A 14,107-nucleotide genomic window follows, 5' to 3' on the forward strand; every position below is an offset into this window, starting at 1 on the left:
TATTTGTTTACAAGACTTTAACATATGAGCCTATACACAAAATGACTTACAAAAACATCCAGAGATAGGAAAAAAATCCTGGAGTTGAAAACCTGATATCTAGCCCAGGTCTTTCCTATAGGCTAGTTATTTATGGAACCTTTCACAATATAAGCTTTCATGTAGGCTAACGTTGCCCTACATCTTCAAACCCTGTCCTCTGTATCACCTTCTTGTGAAACTGTTGCAGTAGACTCACGCCTGGACCGATGAGTGACCTCTAGGAGCTCAGAACAGCCCCACCAATCAAATCTGGGCAGTGTCCCAAGGTGCAAAATATCGACGGACGGAAGAGGGTGGAGAGCAATGTAGAGATAGTACACAGACTCAGCCATCCCGATACGATTGTTCATATGAAACATTTGAGGACGACCACGGATAAAAATGTCAGTGGCAGGACTGAAGAAACAGTTTCACAAAGCAAGTCAGGTAATACGAACCTTGGTTTTGTGTCACGATGCAAGCAATATTTATTTCAGTGATCGATTCATTTCTTTAAAATGATAGCCTACTAAAAGTACACGCATATAATTGCGCTTTAAATCACACTTTTAAAGAGTTGTTTAACTTTTGTGACATACTGCGTTTGTTGGCTACGTGTATGTTTGTAACAGCAGTGTGCAGATTCGCGAATCAACTGTTCTTTTGAGTCGAATCTTTTCAGTGAATCAGGTGAACCAAACGGTGAATCGGTCCGGGTGGTTCTAGCGTGAACAACTCATGGAATTATTGAACCAAAAACTGTATTGAGAAGAGATAAAATGTACAAAGTATTTTTGAATACTTATTGACACATACAAAACAGTTGGTTTTAAAGAGGTTCAGTTTTATTTAAAAAATACAGTACGGTTTAAGAGATGTAACATTTAGCATTGTATAAACTATAAAGTAAATTATATTTCCGTTGTGATTGAACTAAACTAATTGGCAGCAACAAACTGGGACATATTTTGAATTGCAATACCATTGCCGTGACAATGAACCACGCGATGACGCAATTACCTCACGACGTAAAGAATAGCCGAGTCTTGGAACGATGTGTTCAAAAGAACCGATTCTCGAGCATTGATCAGACTTTTCCTCCTCACTTCGTTGCAATCTCTCTCTGTTCTCCAGATCTAGAGCAACTGCAGCCAACCGTGTGTGACCTGATGTGGTGGCCCAGTTAATTATGAACTGCCAAGATAAAAAAAGACAGGGCATTAGATTATGTGTTTATGTTTGTTACTGTTTAAAAAGTAAAGGTTTAAATGCTGTAGTTCCACACTAGAACTGTGCTTCTCAGAACCCAAATTATGTAACCAGACCTTGTGTTTCTGAATAATTGTTGAGTTACTCCAGAGGTTTGAAGGCTGAATGTGCTAGAATCCAAGACACATGAACATGGGTGTTGTCTGTTTCTTGGATCCAAAGTCCACTTACTATCTGCTAGCCTATTGTTTTGTTCATATCAAGTTGACTGTGGATAATAAAATCCCCTGGAATTTATAATACAGCCTGATCATTGACTCCTGGAGGTTTTGTATTAGTGAAAGTTTCTGGGTCCCCATGCCACCACAGTATGTTTATTAAAAAGTTTCCAAGGTCACATTCTTTCATTTCATTCATGGCGGTCTGGATCCTCTTAGTGTTTTGGACAAATTGGCCAAACAACTGACCTTCATAAACAGTTTACTTATGAACCACAGGAAACAGATGCTCAGTCATAACAATGTGTTAAAAATGGCGAGGCTTGTGGATTTCCGGGTTTTGTTTGGAAGTGTTGTAGACATTGGATTGTGTTGTGATCTGATTAGACACTCATTATAATGTGCAAGATTTCAATTAAACTATTAAGGTAATTATTATGATCAACTTTCTGTATTTCCCTTAATATTGTATATCTTATAATTTGTCAAAATAGTCAAATGTTCATCTGAACTGCATATTGAATCAGATGAACTTATTGCATAATTTTTTTTGTCAAGCCCACTCAACAATAAGTGATATTTTTTTCCCTCTTTGATTATCCTTACAGTTACTAAAGGAAAAGATCAATGGAGTTGAGGGAACAAAACTGGATGAGGAATTCCTCAATATGGAGAGGGTATAAATATCAGTAAATATCAGAAAAAAAGATTAGACATTTTAAGGATCTCAATGCAACAAAAAGTCTTTTTCTTTTTCTTTTTTATTGAAGAAAACTGATATTACCCACAAACTGATTCTCGACCTTGTTCCAAAAACTATAGGATATCTTCAGCCAAACCCAGGTATTATATTTAATAATATGTATTTATTATAAAATTGACAAAATATGCTATTTATTATAATTGTGTATTATCTAACATATTATCTTATTTGTTAGAATATTTAATTTGTTGTTTTTATATTTAATTGATTCTTTTTTTCTTTTTTTGTTCTTCAAGCATACAGAGCAAAGCTCAGCATGATCAGTAAAGTGTCCAAAATCCGTGGGCAGGTGAAGTCTGTGGGATATCCTCAGACAGAGGGCATTCTGGGAGATTGCATGCTGCGCTATGGCAATGAGCTTGGAGCTGAGTCTGGTTTTGGTATGTTAAAGACAAATGAAACGCAATGGGTAATTATTTACTTCTTTAAATATATATATAAAAAACAGTTTTGAGTTTTACTACAATTGTAGGTTTTGCTCTGCTTGAAATGGGAGAGGCGCTGAAACAAGTAGCCCAGGCAAAAGACTGCATGGATGTCCGAGTAAAACGAACCTTCATTGATCCTCTGCAGTCCCTGCAGCACAAAGAGCTGAAGGAAATTGCGGTCAGTCTGTATGTTGTAAATCGGTTTGATATACACTGTCATTCAAAAGTTGGGAATCAGTAAGATTTTTAATGTGTTTTTTTTTTTTTATTTATGGAGTCCCATATGTTCATCAAGGCTGTATTAATTAATTAAAAAATATATTATATTGCAATTTCTAATATTGGTTTCCTATTTTAATATACTTTAAAGTATATTTTATTTCTCTGATGCAGTGCTGAATTTTCAGAATCATTGCTGTAGTCTTCAGTGTCACATGATCCTTTAGAAATCTGAAATAATAGAACTTACAAAGAAATTAGAAATAATACTTTTTTATTTGATTCTTTGATGAACAAAAAGTTCAAAATAACAGCATTTGTTCAAAATAGATTTTCTTCCTAACAATAAAAGACTTTACTATCACTTTGTATTAATTTACCTAACCCTTGCTGAATAAAAACATTAATTTCTTCGAAAAGGAACAAAAAATTAATTGACCCCATACTTTTGAATAGTAGTGTATATTGTAACACTGAATAAACACTACTCTTTTCATCTTTGTATTTATCAATGAATCCTAAAAAAAGTATCACAGGTCAAAAAAAAAAACAATTAAGCAGCACAACTGTTTCCAACATTGATTATAAATCAGCATATTACATTGATTTCTGAAGAATCATGTAACACTGGAGTAATTATGCTGAAAATTCAGTTTTGCTTCACAGGAATAAAATAGATTTTAAAGTATATTAAAATAGAAAACTGTTATTTCAAATTGTTCATATATTTAATAATAATTAAAAAATTGTATCAAATAGATACAGCCTTGATTAGCTTAAGAAACTAAATCATTAAAACATTGAAAATCTTACTGATCCCAAACTTTAGGTGAAATTATGAAGATTTACTACTGTCATTTTGTAGATGCATTTAATGTTGTGACTGCAGGATTTTGTATTTATTCTGAGCATTTACAGTGAAAATAACATGTATTTTATTGTGAATGAAGACATAAACATAGCTTTTCTTCTTTTTCTGGCTATCAGTATCATCTGAGAAAACTTGAAGGTCGCCGTCTAGATTTTGATTACAAGAAAAGACGTAAAGGGAAGATTGCAGACTCTGAAATTAAGAAAGCATTCGAAAAGTTTGAAGAATCCAAAGACCTGGCCGAGAGAAGCATGTTTAATCTCCTAGAGAGAGATGTAAGTTAGTGTGCACATTCTTATATATCATTTCCTTATTTGTTTTTGCTTGGTAGTTTACATTTTCCAACATTTTTCCAAATAAAATTGTTAGACATTTTTGTTTTAGATACAACGGACGCAACACCTCTCAGGGCTTTTAGATGCAGTAATGGACTACCATCGGCAGTCATCCCAGATTCTAGAAAATCTCAGGAGTAGTTTGCAGAGCAGGTTAGACGAATCAAGATTACAGCAGTACTGTACTTATTTTCTACACTTTCCTTGGTTTCTTTTAATTTTTCACTCTATACAGGATAACAGATGCAAGCAATCAACCCAAAAGGGAATATGCATCTAAATCAGCTGCGAGCACAGTGTGCTACACAGATATTTATGGATTTTCCACATGCTCATCTGGTCAGTCATCAGGTGTGATATTACGTCATTTGGTTAAATTAAACAGGAACTGTTTACAAAGAGTTTCTGAATTCTCTGCTAGCTGAAATGCTGTATTATGTACTACAGATACTGAGGTTACTGAAGCTTTGAGTGAAAAATGTAAGTCGTTTTAAATGTGATGCACAAGCTCTCAGCTATTTTATAAGGTAGCTGGAAGTATCCCAGCTTGCTTTGCTACTAATGTCTTTCAATCTTTCATTACCAGATGCACCAGTAATGGTTCACTCTCCTGACAAAGTCACCATTAAAGCTCAAATAACAGACAAGCCAACCAGCAACAGTAAGGTTTTTTTTTTTTTTTTTTTTTTTTTTTGCTTAAAAGTGACCTTAACCTTGGGGGGGGAAAAGCTGAATAAATAAAATTCATTTTTCATCTTGTGTGCTAGATGGTAGCGGCCCCCCCTTGGACCAGCCTTGTTGTCAGGCACTCTACAGTTTCCAGACAGAAAACCAGGGCGAGCTGGGCTTTAAGGAGGGTGACATCATCATTCTGACCAGCCAGATCGATGAGAACTGGTGTGAGGGAATGGTCAGAGGGGAGGCTGGCTTATTTCCCTTGAACTACGTCAAAGTCCTTGTGCCTCTGCCACAGTGACGGTGGGAAGTCCCTGCAGCTGGACAACGTGAACTGTGCCAGTTTTTGGAGATTCAGAAACTTTGATAATTTGATGAAGGTTAATATGTCAAGTGCTTCTGAGCCCTTGCTGTATATTTATCTATATTATCACTATGCAAAATCATGTAGACTGCTTTGTATTCCTTATCTGATTATTTTTTATGAATCTTATAATGTTAAATAAATATGCTGCTATATTAAAGTCCTAAGTATCATTTATATGTGCACTGTGAATGTATATGTGACCCTGGAGCACAAAACCAGTCAGAAGTAGGAGAGGTATATTTTTAGCAATAGCCAGCAATACATTGTATGGGTCAGAATGATCCATTTTGTCTTTTATGACAAAAATCTTAAGGAGATTATGTAAAGATCATGTTCCATGAAGATATTATGTAAATTTATTACCGTAATTATATCAAAAAGTAATTTTTGATTAGTAATATGCATCACTAATGACTTTATTTGGACAACTTAAAATTTTTTGCACCCTTAGATTTTTAAATAGTTGCATCTCAGCCACATGGAAAGTTTTATGATGTATAAATCTTTTTTTTATTATTATTATTATTGACTCTTATGAATGATTAGGTCCAGGGCCACATATGATCATTTTAATGTTGTTGTTTTTTTTTTTTTGGCACTCAAAAACAAAATAAATGACTTAGGAGTTATTTTGTTGTTCTTTGTTTTTCCTTTAATAAATCCGAAAAGTGCACTGCATTAACATCTTCTAGCCAGTGTTCTGTTGATATTAGTGCCAAATATATTTTGTTTTAATTGTATTTAACAGCACTACAAACGCATTTGAACGCATATTCATTATCATGCGTGTTTATTAATGCAGACAGATAATAGCAAGGCTTGTATTTGTCCTCCCCACATTGTGGCGTTGCTGCTTGTAATTCCGAACGGTTCCTGTTTGAGCCGAGCGGCGCACCGTAGTGGCGGTTTCTTACTGGAGCTACGGATGTTCAAACTTTATTTATATGACGAAGTTTTGCTTTCAAATAAAAGGACTCATTTATTCTACCCGCGTGGATTTATTGTGAACTTTTTTTTTACCAGCATATTCTTCAGCTTTCCGCACTTTTAGAGTCTAAACCGAGGGTAAGTAGCTAGCTGTTGCTAATCAGCTGATGAATGCAGAAACTATTAGCACAACATCACGAACAGCAACAAATGAGTGTAAAAGTCTTTTAACGAGTCTTACAGATTTATTCCATATGCTATTAATCGGAATGAGCGGTTAAAGTCGCTTTTATGTAAGTTAACATGATTTGAATGCGCTCTGAAGTTAAAGAAGATTGCATGAATTAGCTTGTTGGCTAACTTGCATGTAACTTAACTTAGTCCAAGTCACTAAGGATATCTCAAAGAGTTTTAAAGGCACAATTCAGACTGTAATTAATGATTCAGACTACGAATAATACCATGCGGATATAAATCGGTGGCTATACAAAATGTGTTATTAACTGCTAATCATTAAAGTGAGATAGTAATGCTTTAAAGTGCAATACTATAAGATTATTTGAAACTATTATTCTCAAGCATTCGGGACTCTTGTCAGTAGGTCTCGCGCCTGACAGCTGTCCGTGTTTTCTCTCCTGGCAGCAGTTGCTATGGAGGACGTCACGCGGCTGGTGTCGTCAGGTGACTGTCTGAAGATCTGGGACTCGAGCTCCATGACGGTGCTGGAGCAGTTCAACCCTCACAGTGCCACGCATCCAGTGGCTCAAGTGTGCTGGAGCAGCAGCAGTATCCTCTAAACCACTTCCACTAGGATTCTGACAGTCTTTCACATGTATCACAGTCATGCCAGTATGCATATGATATACATATGACTTTATAATGTATGGGTATCATCATTTAGAAGAGATATGATATGACTAAAATGTAAAAACATGTATGTACACAATAAGTGCATTATATCAAATGATTAATTTACGCAGTGGCCACCTATGTGGGTTTAGTTGGTTTATTATTGTAGGTGTTTGCCTTGACCGTGTTCAGATCAGTACCTGGTCAGTGCCAGCAGTATAGGAGACAAGCTGGTGGTGTCCAGTCTCAAATCATCTCCAGTTCCTGTGATGGAGCTGGGCGAAGGGGTGAGCTGAGGCCTCGATATCTTCTATCCTGTCTGAATATGTCTAGGTTATGTACGTCTTATAATGGACTTTTGTTTGTAGAAGAAGCAAACCCGTGTCAGTCTGAACTCCACGTCACAGTTCCTGGTCAGCGGAGGACTGGATAACACGGTTAATATCTGGGACCTAAAGACAAAAAGGTTGCACCGAAGCCTTAAGGTAGCACACGGTTCAATATTATTTTTATGTATATAGATTGCATATTTGACAGTTTCAAAGGACATTCATTGGGAAGTTTGTTGGAAGTATGTTCTTCTTTAAGGCAAAAAAAACCCACAAATATGTCCCAAAACATCCTCAACCTAATCAAAGGCTCTTTCTGTGTAGGACCACAAGGAGGAAGTGACATGTGTGTCTTTTAACGGAGGCGACAGCTACATAGCATCTGGCTCCACTAGTGGAGAAATCATCCTCCACAGTATCACGACCAACCTGTCCAGCAAACCCTTCGGCCATGGGCCAAATGTGGTGAGTGAACTAAACCAAGCTACATATTTTAATTGTCCACGGTTCAGTTTTGTGTAAATTAGAAATATTATCATTGTAAAACTAAAGAAATCTAGTATTTGAGAAAAAAAGACTTTATTTTACAGTACAACTGTTTTATTTTTTAAACGTTCAGTTATTTTGATTTTATATTTGGTGGAAACCTGCAAAGAGACTTTGTTTCATTTTGATGAATCAGGTAGCCCTGTAATATAAATATAACGTGTGATGTCTCTCCAGCCCATCCATGATCTGAGGTACTCTCTGGTGAAGAGGTCTCTGCTGGGCACGGTGTCTGACAGTGGCTCTGTGGCTCTCTGGGATGCTAACACTCAAAAGGAGCTGCATTTGTTTGAGGGGACGCACAAAGCCCCGTGTTCAGGGCTGGCCTTCTCTCCGGCCAATGATTTGCTCTTCATCACTGTGGGGCTTGATAAGAAGATCGTCTGTTATGACACTTCCAGCAAAATGTAAGAGAAAAAGTCACGTTTAATATGTAGTTGGGACACTGGAGTTTGATTTCCAAGCTGTATTGTTGATCAGTTTCATGTGTGTGCTTGTTCTCACAGGGTGTTTCGTAATAAGCAGGTGGAGTCTCCACTCACAGCCATTGATTTTACTCCAGATGGGGCAGGGCTGGTGGTGGGCTCAACGCAGGGCAGAATTTATATGTATGATTTGAGAAACCTCAGCGCACCGGTCAAAATAACCACGGCTCACAAAACGTCAGTGACCTGCATTCGCTTTCAGAACTCCACCTCCAAGTTAAAGGTACAGCTATTATTATGGACATAAACACATTTCTACACAACCACCCTCAGTTTCATGCAAGGTAGTGTTTTTTTGTTTAACTGACTCATTTCCTTCTCATTCAGAAAGTGGGGATAAAAAATTGTATGTTTATTTCTTACATTTTATTTGGTATCTTCTGACACAGCCGAGGCATTCAGCAGATTTGAGTAAGGATATATTTGAATTGATTTAAGCATGTAAAATGCAATGCTTTTATATGAAATTGGAAATGTAATTTCATTAGTTTTAATTAATTCTATTTGAATTTTTCTTTTTCTTTTAAATAGGATTATTTTCTTAAATTGTATGTTTGTAATTATTTACTTATTGCAGATAACTACATCTTATGTAGTTTAAAAAATATATTCTAGGAATTGTTAATTATTCAGAATGTTCAGATTGAGAATATATTTGAATTGATTCATTGGTAACATGTAGTGACTTTTAGATTACATTTATGTTTAATTACTTTAATCTAATTTAAACTCTTAAACCAATAGAAACCCTTTATAAGAAAACCTATAAATATGATTTATTCAATTTTGATAGTTTTTTAAATTATCTAGATGCCTGCCTTATTTGTAAAATTTTACATGGACTTGCATCTCCACCACTGGGTGAATTTATACAACAGAAGAACAGTAGTGGCAGGGCAACAAGGGCAGTTACCAGGGGAGACTGTGTTGTACCGTATAGACGTAGTAAGTTTGGTCAAACAGTCTTCTCAGTACGGGCCTAAAATTATTGGAACTGTCTCCCTATGGAACTCAGAGAGAGCACCAGCTATTTATCACTAAATTTACACAAAACTGTAATCAGTTTAATCATAGTTGGTTTATCTTATCTTAGGTACTGCCCTTCTTTGTATTGTATTTATTATTATGTATCCATTTTGTTAAATTGTTTTCTGTTTTACATGTTTTTTTTTTGTTGGTATTTTTTTTTTAAATTATGATGCTGTGTCTACCTGCTAAGGGACTACAGATGAAAACTAGCTCTCTAGCTAACTCTGGCGCATTTACATTTTGAGTGTAAAACAAAAAATGTTAATTAATGTGCATTGTCCCTTTTAAATAATAATAAAAATAATAATAATAATGTAGTATTTAAATTAGTGTGAAATTTTTTAATATTTAATTATTCTCATTTTTATTCATGTTTTTAATCATTGATATTTGTATTTACCACTACTTATAATTGTTGCAATGTCTGATATAGTTTTAAAAATATATTTTAGAAATAATTATTTAAATTATGATTAAAGTTGTAGTAACATGCATTTTATATGAAATAATATGTATGTATCGTGATTCTTATTTAATACGTTTTTTATTGTATCTTATTATTATTTATGTATCTATGAACAATTTTTGTAACATCTGAATATTTAAAAAATGTTGCCCCTACATTTCAACCATTCAGGATTAATGATACTGACTCTGATTGTAGCTGATATTAAAAACCAGCCGTGTTTCCACAGTCCACTAAAACATCCAGCAGGTCTTCCCAATCAAATAAGAGGATCTCAGTGAAGCTGGGCGGTCAGCAGACGGGACCCTCCACTCCGACATCTACAGTCCCACCTGGTGTGCAAGGCTCTGAATTTCCTGGTGATGGACAAGCCCAAGTCACAGGTCCACCTTCCTTTTTATAGCTAGAGAAGATTTTCTTCCTTATTCAGTCATATTTGGTTAGCTAGGTTACATTGAAAGCCCTGTTTATAGCTTTTGTAATGGTTCTATAGGTAGTGAATGTTTTGTTTTTGTAGGTACTGCTGGCGAGGTGTTCTCCAGAGAGGCGGAGGGTCAGCACAGCCAAGACCAGCTGCCGAATATGGAGAAATTTAGCAACATCGGTCGGAACAGCCTAAACTTGGATATTTTCTCCCCTCTCAATGATGGTGAAATCCTTGAATTGCCCTTTTTGAATTTTTTTTATCGTCATCTGTATTCTCATTTTTACGGTCCCTTTCTGGACTCTTCCATCCTCTCTACAGGTTTCAAAACACATGGTTTTGCTGATACTCCAACTTCAAGAAATGGTGAGTGTTTTATTATGCTCCATTATGTTCAATAAAAGACAGAGTTCACAAGATTTTTATTGTTGTATGTTAATACATGGCTAAATGTTTGCTTGGCATTCCTCTTTGGTTTTTAGGAGGCAGTATAGATGTGTTCTCGAGGGAAGGGGAAGGCCAGCACACCACAGACCGCTTCAGAGTCGGCCGAAACAGCTTGGACATCTTTTCACCTGTACGAGATGGTGAGGAAACTCTTTCACAGCTTTGCCCTCTACATGCACTAGATGTACATTACTCTTCCGAAAATTATGGATTTCTTATGATTTTGAAAATCTCACCAAGGCTGCATTTATTTGATTATAAATACAGTAAATTCTGTTATTGGGAAACGGGATTACAGTTTAAAATAACAGTTTTCTGTTCGAATATATTAAAAATCATAATTATTTCTGTGAAGCATCATTTCTCTCATCATTTCTCTCATGATTCTTTAGAAATCAGTCTAATTTGCTGTTCAAGAAACATTATCATATTATTATCAATGTTGAAAACAGTTTTTTTTTTACACGATCCTTCAAAAGAACAGAATTTATTTGAAATAGTATTTTATAACCTTATTGAAGTCTTCTCTGTCACTTTTGATCAATTTAATGCATCCTTGCTGATTCAAAGTTTTAATTAAAAAAAAATCCATCTATCTACACCTTAATTATTTGTTAATGATCTCTATAGATTACAAAGGACAAAGACTGAGTGATGTATCAAGTGGGAAAAAAGGCAAGTTTGAGCAAATGGCATTTTAATCAACAGTAATGAGAGTAATAAGAACAACAGAACAACAAGGTTTCATTTACTTTTACCAACATTAGCATTTCCTGTGTTACTAGACTTTGAATACCTACCTCATTTCCCTGGTGGGTCGTCCCAGAGGAAGACCCCACTGGGCACTCCAGGAAGTCGCTGCTACAGTCCATCTGTGGTCCAGACTCCTCCACCAATCAAAGAGGAGGAGCCCATCACTACCCCACCGCAACAGACTGATGTACAGAAAGGCAGCAAGGTCACTTTATTTAAAATCAGATATGTTTTTGCATTTATAGATGACATTTTTTTTTATCTGGATTATCGACAGGTGGAGAAGAATAACAGTCTCCGGCAGGAGTGTGATGTCACAAGCACAGTCTCTGCTGCTCAGTCTGTGAACACAGCACAGTACAGCAGCCCTGAGCCCGCTCTGAGGAGAGATCTACCCACCCAGCTCACCTATGATTCGCCGGTCAGCGGAGCTCCTCCTGCAGCTGCACCAGGTGTGTTTGAATGGGGCACCATTAGATTAAAAGTCACTTTAATGGGACACTGTGAGTGATGGATGTTTTGATCTAAAGCTCCAGCAGCGGCAGTCGGATCTGGAGCCGAGGGCCGTGAAGCTCCGCTCACCTCCATTCAGATGAACTTTGTCCGTAATATGATCCATGAGGCCCTGGAAGACTTCAGGTGAGTAAACACCCATTAAGAGTAATCTAGAGATCACTGATTTCAATTTAAAATGACTTTTTATTATTTTTATATATTTTGAAATGTCATTTATTCCTGTACTACAAAGCTAAATTTTCAGCATCATTACTCCAGTCTCCAGTGTCACATGATCCTTCAGAAATCATTTGATTTCCACAAAACTAGTCATAAGAGTACATTTTTTTGAATGAGAATCTGAGGGTGAAAAAAATAAAATAAAAATATTGAGAAAATCACCTTTAAAGTTGTTCAAATGAAGTCATTGGCAATGCGTATTACTAATCAAAAATGTAATTTTGAGATATTCACGGGAGGAAATTTACTAGATATCTTCATGGAACATGATCTTTACTTCATATGATTTTTGTTGGCTATTGCTACAAATAAACCTGCGCTACTTGTGTTCCAGGGTCACATAGTAATTTGATGCTCAAGAAACATTTTGTATTATTATCAGTGTTGAAAACAGTTGTGCTGCTTAATTTTTTTTGTAGAAACTGCTAAATTGTTTCTTAATTTTTTAATAAATGAAAAAATTCAAAAGAACAGCAATTTATATGAAAACAAAATCTTTTGTAAGATAAATATCTTTGTCACTTTTGGTCAATATAATGCTCCTTGAATACAATTAGTAATTTTATAAAAAAAAAATAAAAAAAAAACATTACTGACCCAAATCTTAAGCTAAACGGTACTGTATATATCAGGGTTATTACAGTTAACAAAAACAAAAGAAAGTTATTGTATTTCAGTTAGATGTTAAGGAATCATTTCTTGTTTTCATTTAGTTTAACTTTAATGAAAAAACCTAAAACGAGTAAAAAAAGTAAACTAAAAGACAAAAGAGATGATTTCTATAAATGTAAAAAATTTAGTTAAATTACTAATGAAATCGAAAATATCTAAAATAATACTAAAATAACACTAGTGTGTGTGTGTGTGTGTGTGTAATATCATAGACATATAGATATATGTGTATATATTTTTACAAATTAAACCATATATTAATATTTAGATACTATCTAGATAGAATATTAAGATGTTGATAAGAGTCATTTAGTCATTAATGGCTGTTTTGTTGTTTCCTCAGGGACACTTGTCATAGAGACATTATCAATCTACAGGTGGAGATGGTTCGGCAGTTCTACATTCAGCTGGTAAAATTTTCTCTTTTACACACCAAATGCATCAAGTAAAAAAAAAAAAAAAAAAAAAAAATATATATATATATATTATGTCCCTTGCTTTAATCATGCCACTCTTCTTTTCCAGAATGAAATCCATGGTCTGATTGAGAAATACTCTGTGAACGACTCCCTTATTGAGGAGATAGAAAGACTGAGAGAGGAAAACAAACGACTACGAGCCAATTATTAAAGACATTCATAGACGCGTGTCTCCCAATGTGTCAGTCCAGGAATACTAGTGTGAATCAGAGAGGACAGAGAGAAGCTCATGTTTCTACTAGTGCCTTCACTCTGCAGACCACCGCTCACTGTCTGCTTCATTTGTCATATTGGCACACACTTTTGTATTTGTTTCAGGTTATAAAGAGTTTTTTTGTAAGATTTCTATGCCTTAATATCAAACAGCAAAGAAGAGAACACACTTTTTGTTTTTCAAGGCGTGTTTTGTATATCCTAACTAGTTTACAGAAGAGTCGCATGTATTGGCACTTAGGATGTGTAATCGTAAATGTTGTAGAGTGAAGAAACATCTCCGTGTGAATCTTGCCATTATGGATTGTGCTCCTTCCTAAATTTTGTCCAGATTATTTTTGCAAACCACATGCCAAAAATGAAAGGAAACTGGTGATGTTGTGCAAGCGTAGGCAGATCTGTGCCTTTTGCAGCTTCAGAAGGTGTGTATTAGAGATTATTTGAATGCCAGTGCTTTAATACATGACATTTTGAATCAGTTTCTTATGTTCTTGGCAGCACATTTGGCAACAAAAAGCAAATGACTAACTCAAAACCATTATCTGTTGTACACTGTGCTCCTAATCCACTATTATTAGGTGTCTTCCTATGGACTGGCCTAAATAAATTATTTCTGCATTCATGTGTAGCCGTGTTTTGTTTTCTTT

At 35.4% G+C, this 14,107-nt stretch overlaps 2 protein-coding genes across 7 annotated transcripts; both read left to right on the plus strand.

Moving 5' to 3' along the window:
* The first annotated feature begins 294 nt into the window (after positions 1-294).
* Positions 295-5,735, plus strand: sh3gl3b (SH3-domain GRB2-like 3b). Of its 4 annotated transcripts, none has more exons than XM_026202564.1 (11): positions 295-468; positions 2,057-2,125; positions 2,219-2,291; positions 2,448-2,591; positions 2,684-2,817; positions 3,846-4,004; positions 4,114-4,217; positions 4,300-4,403; positions 4,512-4,544; positions 4,651-4,725; positions 4,832-5,735. In XM_026202564.1, the coding sequence occupies exons 1-11, from the start codon at positions 424-426 to the stop codon at positions 5,038-5,040; spliced, it is 1,149 nt and encodes a 382-aa protein (XP_026058349.1). In that variant the 5' UTR covers positions 295-423; the 3' UTR covers positions 5,041-5,735. The 4 variants fall into 4 exon arrangements, with proteins under 4 accessions (XP_026058349.1, XP_026058351.1, XP_026058347.1 ...); XM_026202562.1 differs by having other exon boundaries at positions 296-468; positions 4,300-4,415; XM_026202566.1 differs by lacking the exon at positions 4,512-4,544.
* Positions 5,736-5,970: 235 nt separating this feature from the next.
* On the plus strand, positions 5,971-14,082 carry nedd1 (NEDD1 gamma-tubulin ring complex targeting factor). 3 transcript variants are annotated; one of them, XM_026202558.1, is made up of 17 exons: positions 5,971-6,171; positions 6,676-6,819; positions 7,075-7,169; positions 7,251-7,367; positions 7,536-7,676; positions 7,935-8,164; positions 8,264-8,465; positions 9,967-10,120; positions 10,255-10,386; positions 10,483-10,527; positions 10,644-10,748; positions 11,239-11,283; positions 11,394-11,548; positions 11,639-11,813; positions 11,892-12,000; positions 13,112-13,178; positions 13,294-14,082. In XM_026202558.1, exons 2-17 carry the CDS (start codon positions 6,684-6,686, stop codon positions 13,396-13,398), a joined length of 2,013 nt encoding a protein of 670 aa, XP_026058343.1. In that variant the 5' UTR covers positions 5,971-6,171; positions 6,676-6,683; the 3' UTR covers positions 13,399-14,082. The 3 variants fall into 3 exon arrangements, with proteins under 3 accessions (XP_026058343.1, XP_026058345.1, XP_026058344.1); XM_026202560.1 differs by having other exon boundaries at positions 11,898-12,000; XM_026202559.1 differs by having other exon boundaries at positions 5,987-6,171; positions 6,679-6,819.
* The last annotated feature ends 25 nt before the right edge of the window (positions 14,083-14,107 follow it).

Source organism: Carassius auratus, chromosome 25 (genome assembly GCF_003368295.1).
Source record: "Carassius auratus strain Wakin chromosome 25, ASM336829v1, whole genome shotgun sequence".
In the NCBI taxonomy this organism is placed as follows: Eukaryota; Metazoa; Chordata; class Actinopteri; order Cypriniformes; family Cyprinidae; genus Carassius; species Carassius auratus.